General features: G+C 44.7%; 1 protein-coding gene across 1 annotated transcript in view; it reads left to right on the plus strand.

Annotated features, from left to right (window-relative positions):
* Positions 1-27500, plus strand: part of Gadl1 (glutamate decarboxylase like 1) — a 139233-nt gene that overhangs the window by 75693 nt on the left and 36040 nt on the right. Inside the window, exons 12-13 of the mRNA XM_029543497.1 lie at positions 7892-7943; positions 17929-18018. Coding sequence (XP_029399357.1) covers positions 7892-7943; positions 17929-18018 — 142 coding nt within the window. The remainder of the gene's footprint in view (positions 1-7891; positions 7944-17928; positions 18019-27500) is intronic.

Consider the following 27500-nt stretch of genomic DNA (forward strand, 5'->3'; position numbering starts at 1 on the left):
CAGACAGGCAGACAGGCAGACAGGCAGACAGGCAGACAGGCAGATAGGCAGGCAGGCAGACAGGCAGACAGACAGGTATGGTACTGGAGAGCAGCTGAGAGCTTACATCTGACCCAAAAGTTGGAGGCAGACAGAGTGCAGGCATAGTGTAGCTTTTGAAACCTCAGAACCCACCCCAAATGACAGACCTTCGACAAGGCCACACCCTCTGATCCTTCCCAAACAGTTCTACCAAACAGACATTCAAATACATGAACCTATGAGGGCCCCTTTCACTTAAACCACCATAGCCTTTTAAGGGGGTAACCACAAGCTACCATGAGTTGGGTTTGCAGAATCCCTTACACTCAGCAGTGGGTTCTCCTCAGCCACCACAAACTGACCCCGAAATGATAAGAGTCAGGTTATCTCCTTCAACCAAGCACCACCATTCTGGTATTATTTGTCACTAAGCCCATGGAAATTCAATTTGGAGTTTACCAGAGGTCACCCATGTTCAGAAAGCTCTGCCTCTTATCATTTCTATTCAGGGTCAACTAGTTGTTTTCTTTCCAAGAGAGTTAACTAGTTGTTTTACCTTCAAGAGGGATTACCTCCCCCTAGTAGATTACTGCTGTGCTCAGCAAGGAGGGCCTGATGAGGGGACCAAATCGAGAATGCACATGCATCACTGACATCCTGGTGCAGCTAAGACGTCATTCCTCAGGTCCTCCATCAGGCGTCTTGGATCCTGAAGACCTGTGCAGCATTGCCCCTGCCTTGGCCAGCCAGAACCATCCGAAGTCTATATAGAACCACTCTTCCACGGTCCAGCATCTAAGCAGAGCCTCATTCTGAAATCGATATGTTTACCTTAAGATGGAAGGATCAGATTTGTAGAGGCCAGTGTTCAAATAATTCTCTCTCCTTCCCTGGCAAAGCAAGGAAAGATATATTCTAATACAGCATTTTTATTTATTCTTCAATAATTTCATACACAAATACAATATATTTGTTAGTATTCATCTCACACACACACTCCCTTCAACTCCTCTTGGGTCTCTGCCACATTCCCCTCCCAACTTCATGTCCTCCTGTTCTGTGTTTCTATAAACCCCTCTCAGCCCAATCTGTGCAGCCCATATAGACACAGGTACAGAATTATCCACTGGAGAACGATGCCCTAGCCAGGGGCCATAAAGAAAACCGACTCCCCTCCCCTCTGTAGGTCCCCAGTTAGGAGTGGGAACTCCTGAAGCCCTCCCTCATCCAGGCTGGATTGTTGGCTAGCTTTACTTTGTGCAGGCCACCACAGCTGCTGTGAGGTCATGCACTTGAGGGTCATGTTGTGCTAAGGAGGCAGTTTCATCCTGGGCCTCCTGACCTCTGAAAGAGAAGACATGTTTAAGATGTGAAGGACTCTAATCACATGGACTTTCAGGATCTAGTGAGAAGAGGTTCTACTGTTCTCCATGGCACGCCCCCCCCCCATTCCAAGTGGGGGCACAGCATCTCTCTCAACAAACAGCCATGACGCCAGATCCCTTCCCTTTGGGTTGTTGAGGAATCAGTGTCCCTGTGAGCCCAAAGCAAGGCACACGGAGTGCGCATTATCGAAAGCCAGGGTGGGTGGGGGCTATCCTCACCTCTTCCAGGGCTAGGAGATAGTTAAGTAGGAAAAGTGATGGCTATAAAAGCAAGAGAGCATGAGTTTGAGCCCCCAGTACCACATCAAAAGTCAACATAAAGCTGGAGAGGTAGAGCAGTGTTGAAAGCACTCGCTGATCTGGCAGAGGACCAGAGCTCATTTCCTAGCTCCCTTGTGAGACAGTGCACAACTGCCTGTAACTCCAGGGGATCTGATGCCCTCTTCTTGCTTTCATGGGCACGCACACACACACACACACACACACACACACACACACACACACACACACTGCAAACAGACACATACATAGTCACATAAACTTTTTTTTAAAAAGTGAAGAGAAAGGAAAAGAAAAGTAAGGGAAGGAAAAGACAAGGAAAGAAAAGAAAAGAAAAAAGAAAAGGAAAAGGAAAAGAAAAAGAAAAGGAAAAAGAAAAGGTCCAAGTACATTGGCTATTTCTGGACTCACAGGACTGAGAACTCGGAACCAGGTAGATCTCTATGATTGCTGCTGCCTGGGTAGTCTAGGGGAATCAGTGACTCAAGGGTTAGCAAGAGATCCTGTCTCAAAAAAAATAAAGTGAAGTGCAATGTCGCCCTCTTATCTGCACGGTAAATACATGCACCCACATACATGAACACACACACCCACATACATGAACACCCCCATCCACACACATGAACACACACACACACACACACATGAGCACCCCCCACATGAACACACACACACACACACACACACACACACACACGAGCACCGCCCACATGAACACACACATGAACACACACCCATGAACACACACACATATGAACACACTCACCCGCCCACATGCACACACACCCAGGGAAGGAGAGAAAGAGGGGAGAGTGAGTGTGAGGAGTGGATGACTATATTTCTGACAGCTGCCTAGAAAGGTCTGTCCTGCTTGCTTCCCTGGGGCTACCTGCTACTGAGAGCTCCTGCTAGGCCTTTGTTGTGGCATTGGTGTTAAATGGATGGTCACTGGGGGCCAGTTTTTAAAGCAGGCTAGAAGACTTTGTGCAAGTCTCACCAACAACAAGCAGCAGAAGCTTCCATTCTGCTACTTTATTGGGTCTCCAGTGAGCTGTTCATTAATCCCCCTGACACATGACCTGCAGTCTCTCTGGTAGAATCCACTGCATAAAGTTGTGTGAAAGCTAAGGGAACAACCATTTCCTGTCTTGGGGAAGCCAGTGGTGCTATCCAGTGCCTTGGGGCTCTTATAACAGGAAAAGGCGGAATCAGCAGGACCAATGCTTTCAGATTTATTTTCTCTAAACTCATCATTTAAGGGGCTGGAGAGATGGCTCAGTGGCTGAGAACACTTGTTCTTTCAGAGGACCTGAGTTCTATTCCCACCACTTGCTTTAGGTGGCTCACAGCAGCACGGGGGGCCATCATCCTTTTCTGGCTTCTGTAGGAATTCACATACATGTGGCATGCACACACTCACACACACACACACACACACACACACTCACAGGCACAAAAAATCATGCACACACACATACACATGGAATCATGTACACATACATGGAAACATGTATATACATACACTCACAAACACACAGACACATAAAAGCATGCACACACACATACACATGTATTAAGGCATGCACATACATGCAATCACACACATGAAAATATGCACACATATACATACAAACACACCTCATGAAAGCATGCACACACACACATGACAGCATACCCACATACAAACACACAAAAGCATGTGTGAACACATATACTCACACAAAAGCATGCACACACATAAACGCACAAACACACAAAAGCATGTATACAAACACACACATGAAAGCATGCACACATATACATAAACACACACAAACACATGAAAGCATGCACACATACACACAAAAGAATGCACACACACAAAGTCATACAAGAAAACATACACACATACATATGGAAGCATGCACACACAAACACACAAAGCATGCACAAACACAAAAGCATACACACACACATAAAGGCATGCACATACACACAATCACACACAAACACATGAAAGCATGTGCACACACATACATGAAAACATGTACACATACCTACAAACACACAAATGTGTGCACATACACACACATGAAAGCATGCACACATACAAACACACAAAATCATGTGCTCACAAACACATGAAAGCATACATACACATATGCATGCACACACTCATAAACATACAAACACACAAAAGCATGCATACACACACATCAAAGCATACACACATACCCACAAACACATGAAAGCATGCATACACACACATGAAAGCATGCACACATACACACAGATACAAAACCATGCATGCACATACACATGAAAACATGAGCATATACACATATGAAAACATGCACACATACACACAAACACACACACAAACACATGAAAGCATGCACACACATATACACACAAAAGTATGCATATACAAACAAACATACACGAAAACATGTACACACACACACACACACACACACAAACTCTCTCCTTCACACACAAATAACTGAACCTTTCTTTTAACCTTGATAATCTGGAAAGCAAGCCCAGTGGGATAGAATTAAGCAGCTCTGTGCAACACACAAGCCTGAGACACAGCCTATTAGAGGCAACGCAGAGAGAACAGATGGAGAAAGCCACAGAGCTCTGGGGGCCTCCACGAATCCATCAGAAGTTCTGAGAAGACACTCAGAGATAAACTCAGCCTGGAGTGTGGCAGGGAAACGCTTAAGTAGCTGCTGAATTGAGAACAGGGTTGGGATGGCTGCTTCCAGGAAGAAAATAATGGCTAGCCGAAGAACACATGAAATCCTAGCATGTAAGATGTATGTATTTACTTTTACATTGTGTGTCTGAGGGTTTTGCCTACATGTATGTATATGCAGCGTACCTATACCTGATATCTACAGAGGCCAGAGGAAGGTGTTAGATTCCCTGACCCTGGAGCTATGGATGGTTCTGAACCCTGGGAGTCCAGAAGAGGGTGATAGATGCCCTTGAGCTGCAGTTACAGGCAGCTGTGAGGTATCATGTTGCTGCTGGAAACAGGGTTCTCTGAAGAGCAGCAAGTGTTCTAAACTGCTGAGCCACCTCTCCAGCCCAGAACCAAACGTTTAAATATAAACCTTGGAGAAGGACTGCAGCATTAGGAAAACATGCATGCATAAAATGAGCCACATTTTGAATCCGATGCTGGCTAAAACCACCTCGACATCGAGTGAGGGAACTAAGTAGGCCTTCCCAGTAAGCTCTGAGAAGGCTTCTGCTGGTGTGTGCACTTTTTCTCCTCTGTCTTCTGTGCCAAACTTACTGGGAGGCACAAGGATAAATTTATTGAAATTAGGGTTAATTTTAAAGTTTGGGTTCTCCATATAATAGAAGGCTTTCTAAAAAATAAAAACAAACTTTTATTTTAAGTTGCTTCCATATATTTGAAATTGTAAATAATAAACCATCTGCATACATGCAGACAGAAATGACTCAGAACTTACTTGGATTCCCTATGACACCAGCTTTTCTTGTACAAAGAAGATCCAGGTTCCTCATAGAAGTGCTTCTAAATTATTGCCTCTGAGCCATGTTCTGTGAGACAGTTGACATGTAGGAGATATTGATGGTTGATCTGTTGGAAGAAAACACCAAGGCCATGTTCTGACTTGCTTAGGAAACGTGTACCTCTCTATGTCTATAAGGATGTGGAAGGCTCTGGGAAGGCCTGTAACTAAAGATCAGTCCAACTACTCCCCTGTCTATTTTTAACTTGCTTTTGTTTGTTTCTCTGGTGAACTAATGAACTTATTTTAGAGGGGTTATTTACAGGAGTATACATGCTTCTGTATAGACCCATGGCTAAATCACTGAAGAAAATGGCTCTCCTTCCCCTTCCCCCCGCAACCATTAACTGCCTATGAGTGCCCAGGGAAGAGGGGGCCTCATCAGGGCCTCACTCCTCATGATGGAATGTCCTTAGGCACCATGGTGGTCAGGTAATCCCAACTGCTATTGGTTCATTAGTGCAATGGCAGAATCACGAATAGGAGACAGATTCATACAAAGGAGGCACGCCACAAAACTCCAGCCCTTCCAGTCTTTCCTCCCCTCTTCTGTGATGTGCTCTGAACCTTGGCTAAGCGATACAGAAGTGCTGAGGACACATGAGTATTTGAAGACTCGGCCCCAGACAGGACAGCTACACAAGCAGAATGTAGTAGAAATGCTTTTGGCTTGGTTTGGAAAGGCAGCTCCAGCCATTCTGACAAGAGTATGTTAAATGAAAACACACATAGTAAGAGGAAGTGCCAAACAGTGCTAACGTCAGGCAAGGGTTTGGCTAGACTGTATCCACATCTCCATTACTGGCCTGAGGAATCTGAGGCAGGCTCAGAGACCAACCCTCCGTGATTTGTCTACAGTTACAAGGTTGACCAGAAGCCCGTTAGCAATGACTAACCTGAAATACCTTGTCTCCTGGTGGGCAGAGCACTGGCCAGGAGCTCAGGACACCGGAGGTTGGCATAACAATCATAGTTCAGCACTCTGAGTGTACCAGGTCGCCTACACATTTCTGTCTTGGGGACTGAGATAAAGAATGAATTTCAAATCTCCCTGTGTCTGGGTAGAGATTGTGTCTGTCCTCTGTAGTGCTTACATCTTTCTTTAAAGTTCCTTTTCAGAAGCTAGGCATGAAACCACATCTATGAAACTGCACAAAGCAATAAAATGAGCAGAGTGGCTGCCAAATCTTCAGCATCCTCTCTCTCCTGCTTTCAAGTATACTCGCTCGAACATTTAACTTCAGTCCCTGAGCATGTAACTCCAGGCTTGCATCTTCAAGTAGACCATGTAGATAGAGATTATTTTTGTCTTTCTTTTAAAAGATTTTATTTATTCATATATATGTACATGTCTGTGAGTGTGTGGGCACATGTGTTGGGGAAGTCCATGTTCCAGTGAATGCCCAGGGGCATCAGGAGTTCGGAGAACGGGTTGGGAGCCTTTCTTTATCATCCTCTGCCCATAACCTTGAGGCTGAGCTTTCTCTGAACACTGAGCTGTCAGTGTCTCAGCTAGCAAGTGACAGCAATCCTCTTGTCTCTGGCTTTGTTGGCGACGAGGTGAAAGGTATGTGCAGGGTCACACCTGTCTTCTTACATGGGGGCTGGGGGCTGAGTTCGGGTCTTCAGGACTCCCCAGCAAATGCTCTTAACTGTTGAGCCATCTCTCTAGCCCTTCCTTTGACTTTATATCTTACAAAACAATGATGAAAAACAGAATCAAATTATCTATGTTTCTCAATGCCTTGCTTCAGGCATGTGTGATTTACAGCGGAGGGTTTGACTGACAGGGTCTGCTCATTTTAACACGGGCACGTCATGCAACTGGATCACCCAGACCATTTTAGTCCTCCAACCTCTGACCTCCTCTGTATTGTAAAGTTGTTTCTGGTAATTGTTTAGAGAAGATTCACAAAGAGCTGTAGTTTCACACGTGTGTACACATACACACATGCACACACACCTTTAAATAATATGTATCTTTCTCTATGTGTTCATATGATTGGCTTTTCCTAGCTGAATCACAAACATGGTTGGTACAGTCAGAACAGTTGGTCCTAAGCAGTTTCCCCCTTCTTCTGTGTGCTCACTGGCCCTGGTGCCACTGGCCTTGTATCCAGCACCATGTGGGTGAAACCACCGTCCAGTGTCTGTGGTGTTATTAGCATTTCTTGATTTCCAGTGACCTCAAGCTCCATTTATGACACTTATTAATGATTAGAATCCCCTTTTGCTATGTACTAAAGGTTCCAAGACTTAACAGATACTTTATACCATGTCCCAAAACCAATATTCAGGGATATGAATAAGCAGGTAGAATGTCATCATTTTGTGACTCTGTTTGTGTGCATACAACACAATTCTTTAAAACAAGACATCTGTATGACTAGTTAATATCGACAGAATTTTTGTAAGATTTTGTTTATTTAAAAGTAATATCTAAGCTGGATGTGGTGGCGCACACCTTTAATCCCAGCACCCAGGAGGCAGAGGCAGGCGGATTTCTGAGTTCGAGGCCAGCCTGGTCTACAAAGTGAGTTGCAGGACAGCCAGGGCTACACAGAGAAACCCTGTCTCAAAAAAACCAAAAAAAAAAAAAAAAAAAGTTGAAGACATTAAAATGAAATTGAGTCCCCAAAATATTGTTATTTTTAAGTAATGTTATTTTAATTTTAGGTACCTGGTAGACGAAATCAAGAAAAGAGAAGGCTTCAAGCTGCTGATGGAGGTAAGTGGCTGAGGGACTGAGTGAGAGCCTGGGCTTGTCACCGACGGTGATGGAGGCAGTCGGTTGTGTTGCGTTATGCTGTGTTGGTTTCTGTGTTTCAGGCTAAGAAGCAAGTCACTACCTTAATTCATACAGCCCACTATGTTATTTTACTGTTTTAGTGAACATTTTTCCCTTTGATTGGATTCAGAGAATGCTCTTGCCTTTAAGTGTTGAAAATTAAAATGCTCAATAATAATTAGCAGAGATAATACTGAGTAAATTATGACCTCTTTCCTGATACAGAAATGGCATCGGGTTTGTGTTGTGAACTGGGTCTTTGTGTGTGAGGCCGACCAAGGGTATATAAAGCATGTACACATGCCCTCTTTCTCTGAAATAATGAGTGTGTGTGAGCTTTGGAGCACTGGGAAATAGGATGTTTCATTGTAGATATTGAATCTCTGGCTGTGTATAAGAAGTCATGTGATTTTCAAGATGAATGTTTTTGTGAAAATATCAGGTAATATAATCTTCCCCATTGTGTGTGTGTGTGTGTGTGTGTGTGTGTGTTCGAGTGATTCATATACACAAGTATATACACATGCGCATGGAAGGCCAGAACAAGACATCAGATATCTTTTTCTTTCTATATCAATCACGCCCTTATTGGCATAGCTTCTCTCACTGGACCAGTAGCTTGTCTTTTCAACCAGGCTGCCTGTTCTCAAAGCTCTCAGATTGTGCATGTTTCTGTCACCCAATATTGAGGTTACAGGCATGCTTAGCCATGACTGGCTTTTTATCTGGATGATGGGGACCCCAACTCATGTCCTCATGCTTTCTGAGCAAGTACATTTACCCACTGATGCATCTCCCCAGACCAGGAGCCCTGGTTCATTTGAAGGGTAAATTTATTTTTTTTTGTAAATTATGTATATTTGTGTAACTACTTTCTGGCCTCATACAACCTTGGAGTTGAACTACCCACAGTGATCTGGGTCCTCCCACTTCAATAAAGCAGTGCCCCAAAGACATGCCAAGAGGAGGGAAGTATGTGCACATGGGTGCAGTTACCTGTGGAGGCCAGAAGATGGCGTCAGATCCCATGGATCTGGAGTTACAGGCTGTTGTGTGCCTGTTGTGTGTGATGGAGTTGGACTCAGGTCCTCTGCAGGAGTTCTATGTATGTATGTACTCTTAAAGCACTGAGCCATCTCTCCAGCCCCTTGTCTCTTTCTGACTTTTTAAGAACTGTGAAGGGCAAGCTTATCTTAGATCTTGTTAAACTTCATTGCAGTCTTTAACCTAATGTAAAACCACTTATAGATTCCACTGCAGGAACTCATGCTGAGTATAAGAAGTCTAGATAATCTATGCTAATCATTTATTCAGTAAGACACATGGACTCTAGTGTGTGCCAGCAATTTCAGCCTCCAGAGAGGCCCCTGCTCTGTGCTCATATTCCAGTGGGAAGTAAAAGGAACATGTGGGAAGCACCAAGCCATTAGAAGCCTTCAGAAAAGAGACGTGTTCATAAGACATGCTCTAGACTGAGTGCAAATAACATTATCAGTGTGGCAATCGCTCTAACGGAGATACTATATAAGCTGGGTGAAGTTCTGAAATTAGCACAGGGGAGATAGCTCAGCTGGGAAAGTGCCTGCTTTCCGATCATGAGGACCCAGGTTCAATATCCAGTGACCCACACACAAAGAAGCAAACAAAAGCCAAGCATGCTGGAGAGTGCTTACCTCACTGTTCGGGTTTCCTCCCTGCTGTTATGATGAAACACTACTGACCAAAAGCAGCTTGGGAAGTGGGGGGGGGGGTGTTTCTTTATGCTTATAGATTCCAGTCTATCTGCGATGACGGTTGAGGGAAGTCAAGGCGAGGGCCTGGAGACAGGAACCGAAGAAGAGGCCATAGAGGAATGGTGCTTGCTGGCTTACTTCCCTGGTTTGTTCAGCCTGCCTCTGTGTGTGTGTGTGTGTGTGTGTGTGTGTGTGTGTGTGTGTGTGTGTGTGTGTATTCCTACAGTGGAATCTATAAGTGGTACACACACCACACACACACACACACACACACACACACACACACACACACAAAGTTGTCCAAGGTGTTGGACTACCCACAGTGCACTGGGCCCTCCTACATCATGATCATTAGAACACGCCACACGCATACATACAGACCAGCTGAGCAGAGGCAGGCCGTCAAGTGAGGTCCCCTCCTCCCAGATGACTGTAGTTTGTGTCAAGTGGGCGAGAAAGAACGAAACCCCTCATTCACGTAACGTACAGGTCTCTGGTCTCTGGTCCCATCCACTTCTCCTGAAAATGCCGTTTCGTTCATTGTAGATGAAGGGCTGCATCCTGTCTTCCATAGCCGTTCTCGTGTTGGTGAATCTCTTGGCTGGCCCTGTTATCTTGCAAGCATCTGTACACACAGAGGAGACCCGGTAGACTGAGCCCACTCTTTATTTCCCCAAATTTGAGTTGCTCTATTTCCACAGGGTTCGTGAAAAACTTTGGAACTGCCTATCGAGGTTTTGTTTGTTTGTTTGTTTTTGTTTTTGTGAAGATGCGAGTAAAAGTGATGGCAGAAAAAGATGACATGTTCAAATGGCATTAATAACTTCTTCCTAAAGGCCCTGGAAAGAGAGGGGGACTCTAAGCACCAGCTTTGGGGAAATACATTCATTTTGTTATAAGGAAAGATATCCTTTGCTAGGCAGACTTTGGCCCTGGGTTTGTTTTTTTAAAGATTTACTTACTTTCTCTCTCTCTCTCTCTCTCTCTCTCTCTCTCTCTCTCTCTCTCTCTCTCTCTCCATGTGATTATGTGCACCTGAATGTAGTACCTACAGCAACCAGGAGAGGGTGTTAGATCCCATGGTGCTAGTGTTACAGGTGTTTATGAGCTGAAGTTGATCCTGGAAATTGAGCTCAGATCCTCTACAAAAGCAGTACACGCTCTGTTAACAGCTTACCCATCTCTCCAGATCCATGGGTATTGTTTACCCTGGAGAAGCCAGCTGGCTCCTAGAGCATGGGAGGTTTCCTGTATGACCCTTCCAGAATTTCTGCATCAGGGTTTTGGGTTTTTGTCCTCATTACTGGTCCTGCGAATTGAGACAGAGTCCTCAGACACAGCATGTGTGCCCACCAGGCTGCAGCCCAGCCCTGCTGAAGGACTTTTGTTTTAGATTCACATTTACCTCCCTTGATTTTTGTTTCAAGAAATAATGTAAACTTAGACCTTTAATTCCACATCTAAGTGCTAAGTTAATTTTAAAATGGAGGAGAGTAAGAGAGGGAGAGAAAGAGAGAAGGAGAGTCAGAGGGGGAGAGAAATGGAGGGAGTGGGAAGGGAGAGAGACAAGGGCGGGGGAGGGAGGGGGAGAGAGTACTATATTAGAAATTGTAAATGAGTATAGGGAAACAGAGCATCTAGCACTTGGATGCCTTTTCCTGAAAAGAGCTAAAGTAATGTCCCTCTTCTTGAAGATGATTGAAAGTTATCATTTCAAATGAATCCTGCATTACTCATGCTCCCCTGAAAACCATAACTCTGTCTTTTTCCTGTGTTGGATCTGAGATCTGATAGCTATTTTCCTAGAGGTATACTCCTCCACAGACTCCCGTTCGCATTTTCCATTTCAATCTCATGCTTGAGTCTGAATTACTCACCTTTTTGGTGTTTTTTTGTTTTTTTTGTTTTTTTTGTTTTTTTTTGAGTTCTACATTAGGAAGTGTTATTGGGATTCATAGACTCTAGAAGGGCAGCTTGTCGACCTCCTGTGCATGACAGGAAGCCTCACAAAAGAGCCTGCGTGGCAGGGCATCAAATAGTGCTTGAACAACTTCCCGCTATGGAGAGCCCACTGGTTCTTCCTCTTGCAGCTAGATCTGGATGTCCACGTTCCAGCTGTGGCTGCCCATGTTCCAGCTGTGGCTGCCTGCGTTAGACCTCTAGATGCCCATGTTTGAGCTGTAGCCACTCACTCACCCTGTGGACCCATCATCGCCTGGGCCTTATTCGAGACCGCTTATCTCACACAGCTTGATATGATCATAGTTACCTTGTTAATTGCTAAAATCTAACACATCCCATTTGAACTTGGATTTCTACTGTATTTTACATAGTTACCACTTTTGAAACCTGCTATGGTTTCTTTGACTTTTTTTTCCTTTCCTTTTCAGCTTTGGTGCAATGTCCTCTTTGTCTAATGCCATTTGGATATTTGCCTCTACTCTTTGTCCGTCTGTCAGCATTGTCTCCCAAATGGCTCTCTCATTAGGTTTGGCTTGTGTTATCTTTGTCTTCGGCCCCACTCCTGACTTTTGTTTGCTTAGCCCATAGTTTCCCCTAGACCTCTGACTTGCCATTCCTGAAGCTGAAGTGGTCATTTTTCTTACCAAAAGATCACATTCTTCTTTGGGTTTTTAGAACCATGATTATTCCGAACAGAACTCTTGGGGCCTTTCCCCATCTCCTCTTCCTTCTGCTCATCTACTTAGTCTTCTCCTCTCCGTCTTAGTTAAGAGCCAACCACTTCTCAGGTAGCCACTGTCATCCCCTTCCCTCTGAATACGCTCTAGCCAATCTCTCTACACCGCAGCTTGAACAGCTTTCCACAGTCTAAGTCACAGTTAGGCTGTCACTCTCCTGCGACTGCACGCTGCCTCTGAACTCAAGCAGAGCCTCCCTCCCCTCCCCAAGCATGGCAAATGGAGAAGCCTGATGCAAAGCAGACACATCTCTGTTTCTAGCTCAACTCCTCTCCATTAAACTCTGCCCCCACCTGCTCATTCCTTCTAGTTTCCTGTCCTCAGAGAACTCTGGTGTCCACTGATGCGTTATCCATGTCTTAGATTATGAGAAAGCTCTCTTTTGATAACACTCACCCATGGCAGATGAGCCATTGCCCCTCCCTTCCTTAGGAGTCTCTGAGTCTCTGGGCACAGGCATAAGACATAAGTAATATTCTCATTCTAATTTCTCCCCCAGTTTCCACAACAGAAAAATTCTGCTTCTGATGCTGAGCAATGTGGTTGGCCTTCTTTGGGTGCTCTATATATCTTAGGATTTCCTTTCAAATATGGTATCCAGAAATGTTCCTAGTGATTTGTCTCAGCTAGTGCAGATTTTAATGAGGCTGTACATCCACTTGAAAAGGACATCTCCTTCTACCAGGTTGGCCCCAAGGAATAGTCATTAACCTCACAGAGTGCCTGCTGTGTGGCAGATATGCTACCCACTACTGGAAATAAATTCTCTCTTTGCTCGCCCAGCTGAGCCTATGTGCAGACAGCCATCTCCACATTATAGGGCAGGAAGCAGAAACCCAGAACATGTGGCATTTGTACAAGCCATGACCTGGCGAAGTGATAGGGAAATGGCTCAGTTAGTAACATGCTTACTGTGCAGAAGGACCTGAGTTTGATGTTTTGTACCCATGTAAAAAGCTAAGTACATGGTGCATGCTTAGAATGTCAGCACTGAGGAGATTGAGGCAGACGGATCCCTGGGGCTTATTGGCCAGACAGCCTGGCCTACTTGAAAAATTCCAGATGAGTGAGAGACCCTGTCTCAAATAAGAAGTGGAAGGTACCTGGGAAATGATGCCTGAAGTTAACCTCTGGTCTACGTACACACACAGACACACACACACACACACATAACACATGCACACAGATGTACACATACATATATCCACATACACACACATACAATATGTGCACACAGATGCACACAAACACACACATACACACATGCACACATGCACACCCACATGCAACACATGCACACAAATGTACACACACAAATATGTACATGCACATACATGTACACACACACATGCACATACACATGCACACATGACCTAGTGTGAGTTTAGAATTCTAGTCTTGTGATTCTACACCCTGGGCTTTATCTGTGACTCTATTTTTAAACAGTTTTCAGTACTACAGCCTTGGTTTTAAAACTTAGGAATATGAAATCTGCTTTGTCAGCTTCTCCTTCCTTCTATACTTACATAATTTATTATTTTAATCTGTGTTCTAGAGTCTGCACTTATACTTAATAAAATACACCATGCTGCCTTCTTTTTGCTACTGTTATTTTGATCAAAAGATAGTGTAAGAAACAGATATAACGTTGTTTTGCAGCAATTTTACAACAACCATTGATGACTGCTCATTTATATGTCAATGACCCTCCCTAGTAACCAGAGTATGATGGAAGGCTGTCATTAATGGCCCTTAGAACAGGAGAACAATGTCCTTGTTGCTACTGTTTTCCCCCAACTCTCCTCTATGTGGCCAATTTCCTTGTCGAACCTTCAGAGTTCAGACAGAGTGTTACGGTTTGTTGAGAATCTAGACTGAGTGTGCGCCCGTGGTGCTCAGAGGGCATGCTCTATATATGATAGAAATTAAGCGTGAGTGGCATCTGTATGACTCTGCTCTAAAAGCAGCCATCAGCTCCTGCAGAAAGTCACCGCACGAGATGGAAGCTACAGAGGGGACAGTAGGGGGAAACTCAAGTGTGCTCTTTGTGGACATTTGATGGCATTTTTCTACTCGCCCATTTTGGAAATGACTGAAGTGAATTTATGCCACCAAATGGAGGATCAGACATCCTCTAGTGAAATGTCAAAAGGGCTTTATGCTTTGTCAACTGTTACTTCAGGGAGTCATGCCATTCAAACGTGAATGTGTGAGCGGGGGGGGGGCACAGAAAATGTTACTATCTCAATTGTCACAGTAGCTGAAAGACAGAAAGGCGTACAAGGAAACAGACTTGAACAGCCTGGGCTTGACTTGCGACTTAGTCTGCCACACAGACTGTCAACATATGACATGGTTAGAGTATTATCAGGTAAATAACAATGAATAAAAATGGATAACATGTCAGGGTCCATTCAAAAGGATAAAAAAATAAAACCAAAGTGACCCAGCAACTTGAAGTGAGAAAGATATAAAATATATAAACAGATGAGAAGATAGATATATAGATGATGGATAGTTAGACAAATACAGCAGTGCATAAGTGCATACGCGCATGTGCACACGCACACATATATACATATGTACATATATATATTTGTGCACATGGGATATACATACATACATACACATACATACATACATACATACACATACATACATACATACACATACATACAATACATACATACATACACACATACATACATACATACATACACACACATACATACATACATACACACATACATATATACATACATACATACATACATACATACATACATACACACACACACATATACAGTGATGAACAGAGACCAGGAGGCATGAGAGATGATCTCTTAGGAATCAAGTAGTTCCCTAAAACTATACAGGCATAGTTGACCTACAGAGAGCCATCATCCCTTCTAGAACTGAGATAGCGAATAGGAGGAGGAGACACTCCCTGACAGCTGAGAGACAGATCCCCTTGGAAAGAGAATGAATGTGGCTGACAGGAAGGCAGAGTTCACTGAGATGTCACCTTGGCAAGACTCACTAGAAATCTATATTATGCTTCCTGGGGGAAGCCATCTTCCTGGAAGGACCACAGCTTGGCAGTAGCGGCAGACCACTCATAGAGGGCACCTGTCAAGTCGCTGGAGCAAAGTGCCTGGCTGGTGACAACTCCCACCCTCTGACACTACCTGGGCAATATGCCAGGAAGACCTGCCATTTTGCTGATGTCCCTAAAGCAATAAATACTTGTTTTTGGACAGGCGGCAGTTGAAAACAGCTCGTATTTTTTTTTAATTTTTGTAATATTTATGTACAGAAAACTTAGTGTACATTTAACCCAATTTAGTGGCGAGTTCTTTAGCCTTTGCCTTTTCCAGCTTGGCAATGCGAGCCACAGACTTAGGACCCAGGACGTTGCCTCCCCAGTGGCGACGGATCTCATCATATCTGTCATTATAATTGGTCCTAATAGCTTCCACCAGCTTAGCCAGAGCACCCTTGTCTTCCAAGTTAACTGTGTGAAAGCAACAGTGATGCACGTCTTCTTGTGGACCAGGCGCCCCAGCCTGGCCTTTCCCTTGATGATGCAGTAGGGCACCCCCATCTTTCAACAAAAGGCATGCAGGAAAACCACCAGTTCAATGGAGTCTACATCATGGGCAATCACCACCAGCTGAGCCTTCTTGTTCTCCACCAAGGTGGTGACTGAACTGACTCCTACACGGAGGACAGGTGGTGTCCCCTTTGCCAGCAGCTTTCTTCTCAGCACAGGCCAGTAGCCTTTGCTTCTTCTCTTGCTTTGTCTCTGGCCTGTACTTGTGGGCAAGTTTAAGCAGCTGAGTAGCTGTTTGCATGTCCAGGGCCTGGGTGACCTGGTTAATGGCAGGAGGGACTTTGAGCCTCTTGTAGAGGATGGCTCTTTGCCGCTGCAGCCTGATGTAGCGGGGCCATTTGACGAAGCATGTTAGATCTCTTTTGGGCTGGATGTCCTGTCCAATGCCAAAGTTCTTGGGCCTCTTCCCGAAGAGAGGGTTGACCACCTTCTTGGCCTCCTGCTTCTTGACGATGGCCACCTTCTTCCCCTTAGCCTTCTTCCCTTTGGGCATCTTGCTCAGCTGCTGCAGAGAGCAACAGCTCGTATTTTGCATGGGATTCATGAACTGTACGTAGTGCCCTGGGAAGAAGCACTTCTTCTGTTAGAGTTTCTCCAGCAGGCCATTGATGACAAGATGTAATATGGAATCAGGCAATAACAAGGAAATATTTACAGGGCCCAGCGCCATCATTGTAGAGCACCAAGAGAGAGGAGTCTTGGAGCTGAAGGCTGATGTATTTATAACAGATGCCAGTGCTATTCAGGAAGGGTGATTTGACATATAGATCAGTTCTTAGAAACAAAGATAGAAAGCAAACTATGATTTTTCTTCCACTTTCTAATTAGTGCTTTTCTAATATATATATATTCTTTTTAAGTGATCAAAGGATGTAGAAGCTCAGCACGGTTTATCCAAAGGAGCTAAATCTATTATAAATCAGATGTCCAAATGTAAAGTTTGTAGATTCATATTATAAAACATTGTCTTGTGATAAAAGCGTGTAGAAATTGAGCTGAATTACACGGCCCTTCCCTTTGTGAAAGCGACTGTACAGTTTAAAGATTTGTAACTCTTTCTCGTTGTCAATTCCAATGAGAATCTTGGAAATTTCAAAGATGAAAGGGAGTATGGATCAAGAGGTTCTCATGGTGAGGCTGGAAACCTCCCTGGGCTCTCAGTGATGACTTCGAACCCACTGATGGCAGAACCCCATGTGGTCCCAGTCTTGATCTTAGCATACGAGACACTAGCTGTTTATTCTTTCGGAAGCATGGCAGACTTCATAGTGGGCGTGCAGACAACCCTGGAACTAGTAAGAACTGTGCGCATTGGTTACTGGCAAAAACCTACATTTGTAGTGAAAAAGTACCAAAGGTGTCTCAATGTCTGTTAGTGCCAAGGGTCTAGTGAAGAAGGTGCGTGTCATCTGGAGTGGTTCCTGACCACAAGAAATTGTAGCTCTTGTAGCTCACTGGAGTATCTACCCCACAAGAGTCTCAGTGCTGACTGATTACATGCTTTGTGATAGTCTTTGACATGGCCAGTCTTACATTGTGCTCCAGTGAAGATAGAAACATGACATGTGACAGTGTGACAACAGTATGTTGCTCTCTCTCTCTCTCTCTCTCTGTGTGTGTGTGTGTGTGTGTGTGTGTGTGTGTGTGTAATCTGAGCCTACCCTTTATGTAGAGAAAAGAGCACTGTCTAGATCCAAACTCCAGTAGCGCATTGTCAGAATTCATAGAGAACTACTCTGCAGGAGTTTGGCTTTTTTATAAGCTATACACACTTGATGACTCATAAGAGATTATCACAGAGTTTAAAAGCCTTGGTTTAATTACATTCTACAATGAATCTTATGGTAATAAAGCAGTGTTGTGTGTTTTCTAATTCTCAGCCTGAATATACCAATGTTTGCTTTTGGTACATTCCACCGAGTCTCAGAGAGATGGCAGAAGGACCAGAGTTCTGGAGAAAGCTTAGCTTGGTGAGTAATGAGTGGGTTGTATTTTTTTTTTCTTTTGATGAGACGAGTTCAATGCTCCTGCCTATTGGTCCGCAGATAGCTCCATATGTGACTGCCTCTTGAAGTCACAGAGAAGTGTCTCTATTCCTGGCGTTTCTCTCAGTAGAAACTGATGACATGCCAACAGTTGTAAACTATGTTTATACCTAGCCCATTAACTTGCCAGATCAATACACACATACATGCACAAACACCTGTGCTGTGTGCGAGGTAGCTGTAGACTTTCTTAGACATTCTGCCCCCACAGTGAGCTTCAGAAAATGTGATCTGGTTGCAGGGTTCACAGTCACAGCTGTGTGACAAATGGCCTAAGCTCTCAATTCTGTAATTCTGTGGGTACATCGCCATCTTAGAATTCTGTCGCCTTATTTGAAAACATACAAAAACCAATATCTGATACTGTTATTATAGGGAAGGTGTCTCTGGGTTCTTGTATTCTTGCAGGGAAAAAATTCTATTGAGATAGATAGATAGATAGATAGATAGATAGATAGATAGATAGATAGAAAGAATATGAATGAATTTAAGTGGAAGAATATTTAACCAAACACTCCAAAGAGCTATTAGAGTGAGCTACCCCAGGGCAGGCCTGGGGAGCCCAGTAGATTCTGTGTTCTGGATTCTAAAAGCATTTTAATCAATGTTTGTTTATGACACTTGTGGTATATTCATAGGATGAAGGGACCCTTTGGTCCTCGGTGGTTTGAATGAAAGTAGTCCCCATAGGTTCATAAGGAATGGCATTGTTAGAAAATGTGGCCTTGTTGGAGGACGTGTGTCACTAGAGGTGGACTTTGAGGCTTTCAGAAACCCAAGCCAGGCCCAGTGACTTACTCTCTCTCCCTACTGCCTGCTGATTGGGATATCGAACTTTCAGCTATGTCTTCAGGACCATGGCTGTCTACAAACTGCCATGCTTCTTGCCATGATGATAATGGACTGAACCTCAGAGCCAGTAAGCCATGCCCAATTAACTGTTGTCATTTGTAACAGTTGCGGTGCTTGTGGTGTCTCCTCACAGCAACAGGAACCCTAAGACTCTTTAACATCGTGGCGGGCCAAATCGATCTTTCTTGTATAGTATTTCTTCCCATGATCCTCTAGAAAAGCCCACAAAAGCAGGTCATGTCAGAGCCACGTGGCAAGTGATAATGTGTAGGCTATGGAGTGAACAAGCTAACTGAAGTTTCAAGGATTCTTAACCACAAGGGAGCATGCTGACCATCCAGAGACACCACTGCTAATATCCAACTGCCCTATTCCTCAGTAACATCACATCTAACCCCTTGCCTAGCCTGTACCAATACTCAGCGAGCAACATTCCATTCTCTTTACCAGAAAAGCCTGCACCATGTACCCAAGAGACTTAGAGGGAAAAAAATAGAGGATGCTGGGCCTGGATTTTCAACTGAAAAAAAAAAGTGCTTGAAAGTGTGTTCATGGGGCTTGAGGTCTCTCAGTGGTAAAGGACTTGCCTGACATTTCCCTGTGGGTTCAAAGCCCTGAGTCCCAGCCCAGGCAATGAAAACAAACAAAGGCTTTCCATGAGGCTGTGGAGAGCTGACAGTGCACAAAAGGATCCTGGCAACCCTCACTTGGTTTTTCCAGACAAAATCCTGCCTCTCCTCCAGCTTTCCAAGGACTGTGCAGCCTCATTAGTCAACATTCCTTATCCCTGCTCCCCAGTGCAGATTGAAATTATACTTGGGAATTTCGGCCATGTGATACACACATTTAGGAATTCGTGTGTTGGTACCTTTAAAACTAGACAACTCCCTCTCTCTGTATCTTTCCTCATGAGGCAAGCAAAGAAGACTCCATCCAAGTTCATAAAAGCTCTCTCTGGCTTGCGATCCCTTTCCCCCTCTCACTGGAGAAAACACTAATTATTTAAACAGCTTTTGACAGTTGATAGCCCTTCAGCTTGCCCTTTGAAGGGAAAGAAAAGGACTTACCAGGCAGGCAGCTGTAAACATTTACTGAGGGCTGGGTGGGTTAAGCACTAGAGAGACAAATATCAAAAGAACTTGGTCTACGCCCTTGACAAGTTCATGTTCAGGGATAGAGCAGGTTAAAAGGCCACCAGGAGTGAGGAAGATAAGCTCTGCTTGCAGCGAAAGCAGAGAGGACAGACCTCTGCTTCATCGTGCAACCCTGGCGAGGAGCCTTAAACGGCAGAGAGATGCCAGGGAGGGAAGAACTGAGAAAGAAATAGATCCCAAGAAAGCTCAGAGTGTGAAGACCATAAGAGTCAAGAGAAGGGGCCTGTCCCAGGCTATAAAGGGCTAGTGATGGAGATGAGCAGAGCCCACAGAGCTTGGCTTTTATTTTGTTTTGTTCTGTTTTTTGTTTTTGTTTGTTTTTTCCATAAGCAAATTTAGTGGGAGAAAGCTTTCCATTGCCTGAGAGCTACAGACCTTACCTGATGGTGTGACCTCTCCCTTTGGGTCATCTCTCTTTATCCATGACACATTCATACCCCTGTACTGTAACACACAATATATGCCAACATAACGCTATCTCCTGGCAAACCTGAGACCAAGGAGAATGGTGGTTAACTTTAATTCTAAGTTGATTAGGTTAAAGAACACCTAAGGCATTGGTGAAATATATCTTTGGGTGTGTCTGTGAGGACATTTCCAGAAAGGTCTACCTGAAGATGGAAGATCTGCCCTAAACACGAACAGCACCACTCCCTGGACAAGGGGTCCACACTGAATGCAAAGGGGAAAGTGGACAGAGCCCTAGCATCTGTCTCTCCATCTTCTGAATGTGGGTGCCATGTGAGTGGCCTGCTGCTGCGACCTCTGGTGAGCCAAAGAGTCCCTCCCTCTCTCCAATCATTGTCTGTCCCCAATTTGGACAGAAAGAGGGTGATTTTAGGAGCATAGACATTGGGAGTCCCGCGGCACCTGTGTCCTGGCTTGGCCACGCAGTCGCTTTCACTGCAACAAGGTCGTCAGGCCTTGAGGTCTGGCTGGTGCTATGTCACAAAATGTAAGTAGGTAAGAACTGTGAGGGTACAGAGCAGATGGTAACTGAGCTGCCAGGGAAAAGGGGGCGATGTATCGTGAGTCTGAGTGAGGATTAGAAGAGGATTTTTCACCTTGATCGATGGAGACGGAGGCTGTTGAGCAGAGCCCGAAGAGAAACCACTTCCAAGTTGAGAAAGATGGTCACAGGCCTGAAAAATCATTTTTTGGTTGTTAAGAGAATTTACATAGAATGTGACATTTGTGTTTCTTTGATCCAGTGCCCCAGCACAGACAGAGATTAAGATAAGTAGACGGTTTCCTGGAATGAGTGAGCGTAGGACTGGTTTGGTCTGGCTTCTCCTTTGCATCGACTCTGAGAAAATTCAAAGCCAGTAATGGAACTCGTGCTAATTACTGTTTGTTGCTTTGAGAAAAGTACAGTGACCAACTGAGACTCACAGGTGACGGGCCCTCAAGGTGAGGAGGTGGCAAGGGGGTCAGAGCAGGAAGCTGGGAGCTCACATCTCCATCCACGCACAGGAAGCAGAGAGGGCAAACCAGAAGCTGGGCAAGGATGTGGACTCGCAAAGCCCGCCCCTGGCTGTACACTTCTTCTACCAAGGCTCTACCTTCTAAAAGTTCAGTAACTTCCCAAACTAGGGGCGAAGAGCTGAAACACCTGATCCTATGGGAGACAGTTGTCACTTAAAGCATCACAAGCATGTAAGTTGAAACCGGAGAGTCCCTGTATTCTATAAAACCGGAGAGTCCCTGTATTCTATAAAACCGGAGAGTCCCTGTATTCTATAAAACCGGAGAGTCCCTGTATTCTATGCTTCTCTCAGTCACAGGAACTCAAACACACATAAAGACATTCTCCTTTACCCCAGAAATGGGCAACAGTTGTTCTGGAAGAGTCAGTATCCACCACGGCCTGTTCTTTACTGCTGGAGCTGGAGAGAAGGCTCGGCAGTTGTGAGCATTTGCTGCTCTTCCACGGGCACCTGTATCTTGCTGTTCTCCTATATCAGGCAACTCCCAACTGGTGTAACTCAAGCTCTGGGAGTTCCTGTGTCTTCATCTGGCCTCTGCAGGTGCTCACGTATGTCTGGCATCCAGTGATATACACATACACGCACGCATGCACACACACACACACACACACACACACACACACACACGGGGGGGGGGGGGCTTCGGGACTCCCCATTCCCCTTGCCTGGGTTGCTATCACACCTTTCTGTCATGACTGCTTCTGTCCAGTGAAGCACATCTGCAGGCAGCCTTGGGTTCTCAGCCTTTTCTCTCTCTGCATGGGTATTTGCTTTGCAGATGACTTTGGAAGGAGAGAGGTGAGTTGTGAGAATGTACCTTTGTGATTTATAATATGGACCCACTTAAAGCACGCTCAGAATTTATTTCCTCATTTATTTTCGACGGAGAACCATAAACATAAATAAAGCCGAAAGAAAACCTTTTGTTGCCTTTGTTTTTGCTCCTCTGGTGGCACGAGCCGTGTAAGGTGACAAGCCACAGAACTACTCATATGATGGGCTCATTTGACAGCTGGAGGGAGAAATGACTATGGTGTGTCACAGGGTGTGTCTGTGTATGTGTGTGTGTGTGCATGAGTGTGCTTGCAGGAATGTGAGACTATTTCTGAGAATGCAGAACTATAAAGCCAATCTGTGACATGTTCAGTCACCACGTTATTGTGACACCTGTTTTCGGATGTCTTCTGTAGATAGGCCCCCTTCTGATCCTTTCCAGCATGACTTTATCTGTCTCAGGTCTTCACTTTTTGCCTGACTCTATCCTGTCTGTCTCTTTGCCTCCTGGCATTTTCCCTCTCTTATTTCTGTTCCTCCCAGCACATCCCTAAGTCTGGTCCTGCTGCATCAGCACTGGCCTGTGGCAAGACTGGGAACTGCCCACATTTCTGCAGCAGCAGTTGTCAACGCCACCAGACCCAAGGCCCACTCCTCACAATAAATATTAACATCCCTGGCCCACTCCTCACAATAAATATTAACATCCCCTGTGCTCTCCCAGAAGGGAGAGCCAATGCATGGCATTCTGTGAGGGCTGCATGAGGTCTCATGTACAATGAAAAGAAGAAAGTGGTTAATATTTATATATGTGTGTCATTATATCACATCATTACTCGTGCCTGGCATCTTCAGATGAGTCCTGGACTTGATAGACTTCCCATCCATGCTTTGAGGTGCATAGAGTGTGATCTGCACACACAGGCACAATGACACAAATAGGTGACGTCGTCTTGAAAGCAGTAAGGATGGTACAGTGTGAGTGTCCACGTTCTCAGATGGCACACAGGTCTGTTCAGGAGAAATACTTTTTTCTCTTGTTTTACCTGAAGTCAAAGCAGCATCTACTAAAAACGGGCACAGGGACCAGTGAGATAGATAGCTCAATGGGCGACGGTGATTGTGGTGAGAATTGATGGCATGAGTTCTATCCCTGGGACACACTTGGTAGAAAAATAGAACTGAATACGCAAGATGTCCTATGACCTTTACGTGCATGGAACATACATACATAGCCACACACACACACACACACACACACACACACGCATGCACACACACACACACATGAGTAAATATAATACAAATGTTTAAATGGTCATAGAAGGGCTAAGGAGATAGCTCAGTCAGTATATTGATGGCGTGCAAGCCTGGGGACATGAACTAGGTTCCCTAAACTCATGATAGAAAAAAGAACCAAAGGTGGTAGCAGGCAATGCTCATCCCAACCCTGGAGGGACAGACACAGAGAGACCTCTGGGGTTTGCAGACCAGACAGTCTAGCAAGTTCCAGGCCGGTGAGAGGCCCTCACAGTGACCAGGTTTTTAAAGACAATAAAAATAAAACAGTGGATATTAATACCTGGAGTTGACTTCTGCACCCCCCACATGCTTACATGTATGTACACACATGTGCTTACATGTATGTGCATACATGTGTGTACCCACATCCCATTACGAATGTTGCTGCCTGTAATGAGAGTCAGCAGAGTGTAGGGTTGTGGGTCCCATAGGGCATGGTCGCTTCAGGAGGTATAATGTGAGGTGTTTCACTGTGTTTGCCCCATGCTGCACCGGGTGGGTGCCGGGCTGTAGGCTTGGACAGCTGGAGCTAGTTTGGGGGTCTGCAGGCCTGCGATGAAGCCGGGGCTGTCTGGTTCTCAGGCTCTCAGACATCCAGGCTCTGCTAGGAGCAGAGGAAGAGCTGAGAATGGAGTGGGGGCCCACAGGCTGGATCTTGCTCAGGGCCAAGGGAAAAAGGGGAGCTCTGGCTGGTTCCACGGGGAGAGTCCTTGGTTTGTCTGGTGGGAGGCCTTCTATAGGAGACTAAACAGTGACTCTATAGGCGAAGGCCTTCTCCATGGCTCCCCATGGAAGGTCTCAATGAAAAGAGACATTCTGTGACTCCAATCCACTTATTGCCGTGGTAGAAAGTGGATGTGTAAAACCAAACCCTCCTTCTCAGGGTGGTCCTGAGATTAAATACATTTTTCAGGGAGGAGTGTCTAGGAAGGAAAGTTTATTGGCTATGCCCTCCAGGCCTCTAGGTATCTCAATAGCATGGGGATCTCTGTCTTGAGTCTATAGGATCACAGGTCACATCTCTATTGCCTTGGTCTGAGATATTAGGAATGCCTCATCTACATGTGGAGGGGCTTGGGGGTGTTGCCCCTATGGGGGGCTCCCACTAGTGACAGGGGTCTGGTGCCTGGGAGCAGGCGAAGCTCCTACCATCCCTTCAGGGTGTCCGAGGCTTCAAAGCCTTTAGCTCAACTGATGACCAGGCTGTCTCTCATGGTCCACTGCCCCACAGCAGAATTCTCTGAGGTTTTTCTTTACTGTATGTATGGGGCAGGGATGAGGGAGGTAGGGCACAGTTGCATATTCAGGTATATGGATGTGCATGCCTGAGGTCTAGATCAGTCTCCCTCCATCTCTCTCCATCAAATCTTTGACAAGGTTCCTTGCTGAACCCAGTTAGGGCAGGCTGTCTAGCTTGTGAATCCATATTCCCCTACCCATACCTCGCCAGTGCTAGAATTATAGGTACATGTTTCAAACATGGATTTTTGTGTGGGTTATGGCATAGTAAATTCAGGTCCTCAGGATTGCACAGCAAACACTTCAACACTGAGCCATGTCCCCAGTCTATTCTCTAAGCTGCTTGTGGGCAGACAAATTTGCTGTTTTACTGGAGTCACATAAAACACAGGAAAACCTTAATTTTACATATATTTTCTTTTATCAGTTCCAATCTTAAAAACTGTTTCCTTGTAAATAGCAGCAGAGTTGTGGGGAATGGAAGCTACCCAGAGGTTCACAGTTCTTCAAAAGAACAAAATGCTGAGAAGGAACGAAAAAGCCAGCTCCAAGGTGCTAGTTAAATATTACTACGTGACTTGGAGGCAAATTCAGTGTTCAGACAATTCAAATAGATCATTAATTTGGAAAAAATTACAAATCAGCTACTATAGCACACGTGTTTTGGACAATTATGTTATTATATCATGATCTGTCTTTATCATCTGTATATGTACATGCGTGCATGCAGGTGTACATGTGTGCATGTGTGTGCATGGCTGTATGCAGGTGTGCTTGTGTGTATGCATGCATGCACATGCGTGTATAGAAAGAGGGGCTAGACCTCTCTATACTGGTCACTTCTCCCCTTGCTTTGACAGTAAGTGGTTTCAGAAAGGAAAGTTTTACACGGGCTGGCAGTGGGCAGCTGGCCGCATTGTATCCAGCTCCTTTCTCCATTTTATGCAGTCTGGAATCCTAGCCCACAGAATGATACCTCTCATATAACATCTGCCTCCCCACTTCAATTAATCTAATCTAAAACATTCTTTATAGCCGTGCCCAGAGATGTGTTTCCATGGTGACTCTAAGCCCCATCCAGTTGACAATGGAGATGAACCATCACAGATATTAAGTGTATACAAAATCTTGTGTGTATGTTTAGACTAAGGACAGACAGTTACACCAAGTTCTATATACACTGTGTGTGTGTGTGTGTGTGTGTGTGTGTGTGTGTGTGTGTGTGTGTGTGTTCATTAAACACTGCCCTGGAGTATCAAGTTGAGGACAGAAAATTGGGAGTGGGGTATAAGGACAAACCAGAAACAGATCCTAGAAAATTCTGTGACCTTTCCTTGGTGTTCTGATGAAAATTTCCTTTTTCTGTGGGCATTTCATTCTCAAAGTCCAGAACTCATTCACAAAATCCCAACATCCTTTCGAGGAGTTAAGACACCTTCTTTTGCCTTCCTGAGTGCACACACCTGCTCTGATTTCCTCAGAGTCCTGACTAAGGTTGGCCATGTCTGACGGTGTCCCTTCTTGTCAGTCATAGAAGAATCAGTTTTTCTGGAGCCTTCCTGACATCTTTGTTGTCTTGTTGCTTGGTTGTGGATATAATTTGTCAGATCATCCTGATATCCTTAGGAGAATCTGGGTTGCCTCAACAGGCTTCCAGTGAGCCACCCTTCTAGAGGAGGGTGCCTGCAGATGCATAAACAGGACTCCTCTTAGTACTGTAGGCAGCTTTCCAGGGGTCTTTGACATGCCCCATTAATGGCTTGATTCACAGCCATATCTCCATATTTCAAGACTCTGTTCTTCAATCTGTCAGGGGCATTTTAGAGATGATCTTCTGGTTGCTTTAGTGTATGCTTGTGTGCATACATGTGCAAGTGTGTTGGTATGCGTGTGTTCAAGAGAACTTGCACATCTCCTATTCTTGATAATTCTGGTTCTGGTTTTCTTTCAATCATACTTGGTGATAATGGAATACCCAGCCACTCCTTTGGTTTGTGAACTAAAAATATTTATTTCTCTAAAGACAAAACAGTGGGTTTTTTTTTTGGGGGGGTTGGTTGATTTTTAAATTTATTTCATTTTTTGTGTATTTGTGTTTTGTTTACATGTATGTCGGTGCACTGCATGCTTCCATGGTGTCCATGAAAGCCAAACAAACAAACAAACACTAGATCCCCTGGAATTGGGGTCACAGACACTTATAAGCCAATATGTGGATGCCACAAACCAAACCTGGGTTCTCTGAAAGAGCAGCCAGTGCTTTTAACTGCTGAGACATCTCTCCAGCCCCAGGTTTTGTTTATTGTTAAAAATTTTGAAAATAAGGTCCCTTTGGAAAATTTTTGGTACACAAATGATTAAATTCTTGAAAAAATTCTAGTTTTGGGAGGTACCAAGCTGTTATATTTGCCATATGATTTACATTTAAGGGGAAACTAATATAGACACTGATTTTAATTTTAATTTTATTTTATTTGGATCTCTCTTTTTTTTTCTTTCTCTCCCCCCCTCTCCCTCCTCCTTCCCTCCCCCTTTCTCCCCTCTCTCTGTGTTCACAAAGGGAGGGGCTAAACGCACATGCACATGTGGCCTTGCAGAG

This window comes from Mus pahari, chromosome 10 (genome assembly GCF_900095145.1).
Source record: "Mus pahari chromosome 10, PAHARI_EIJ_v1.1, whole genome shotgun sequence".
NCBI classification, from domain to species: domain Eukaryota; kingdom Metazoa; phylum Chordata; class Mammalia; order Rodentia; family Muridae; genus Mus; species Mus pahari.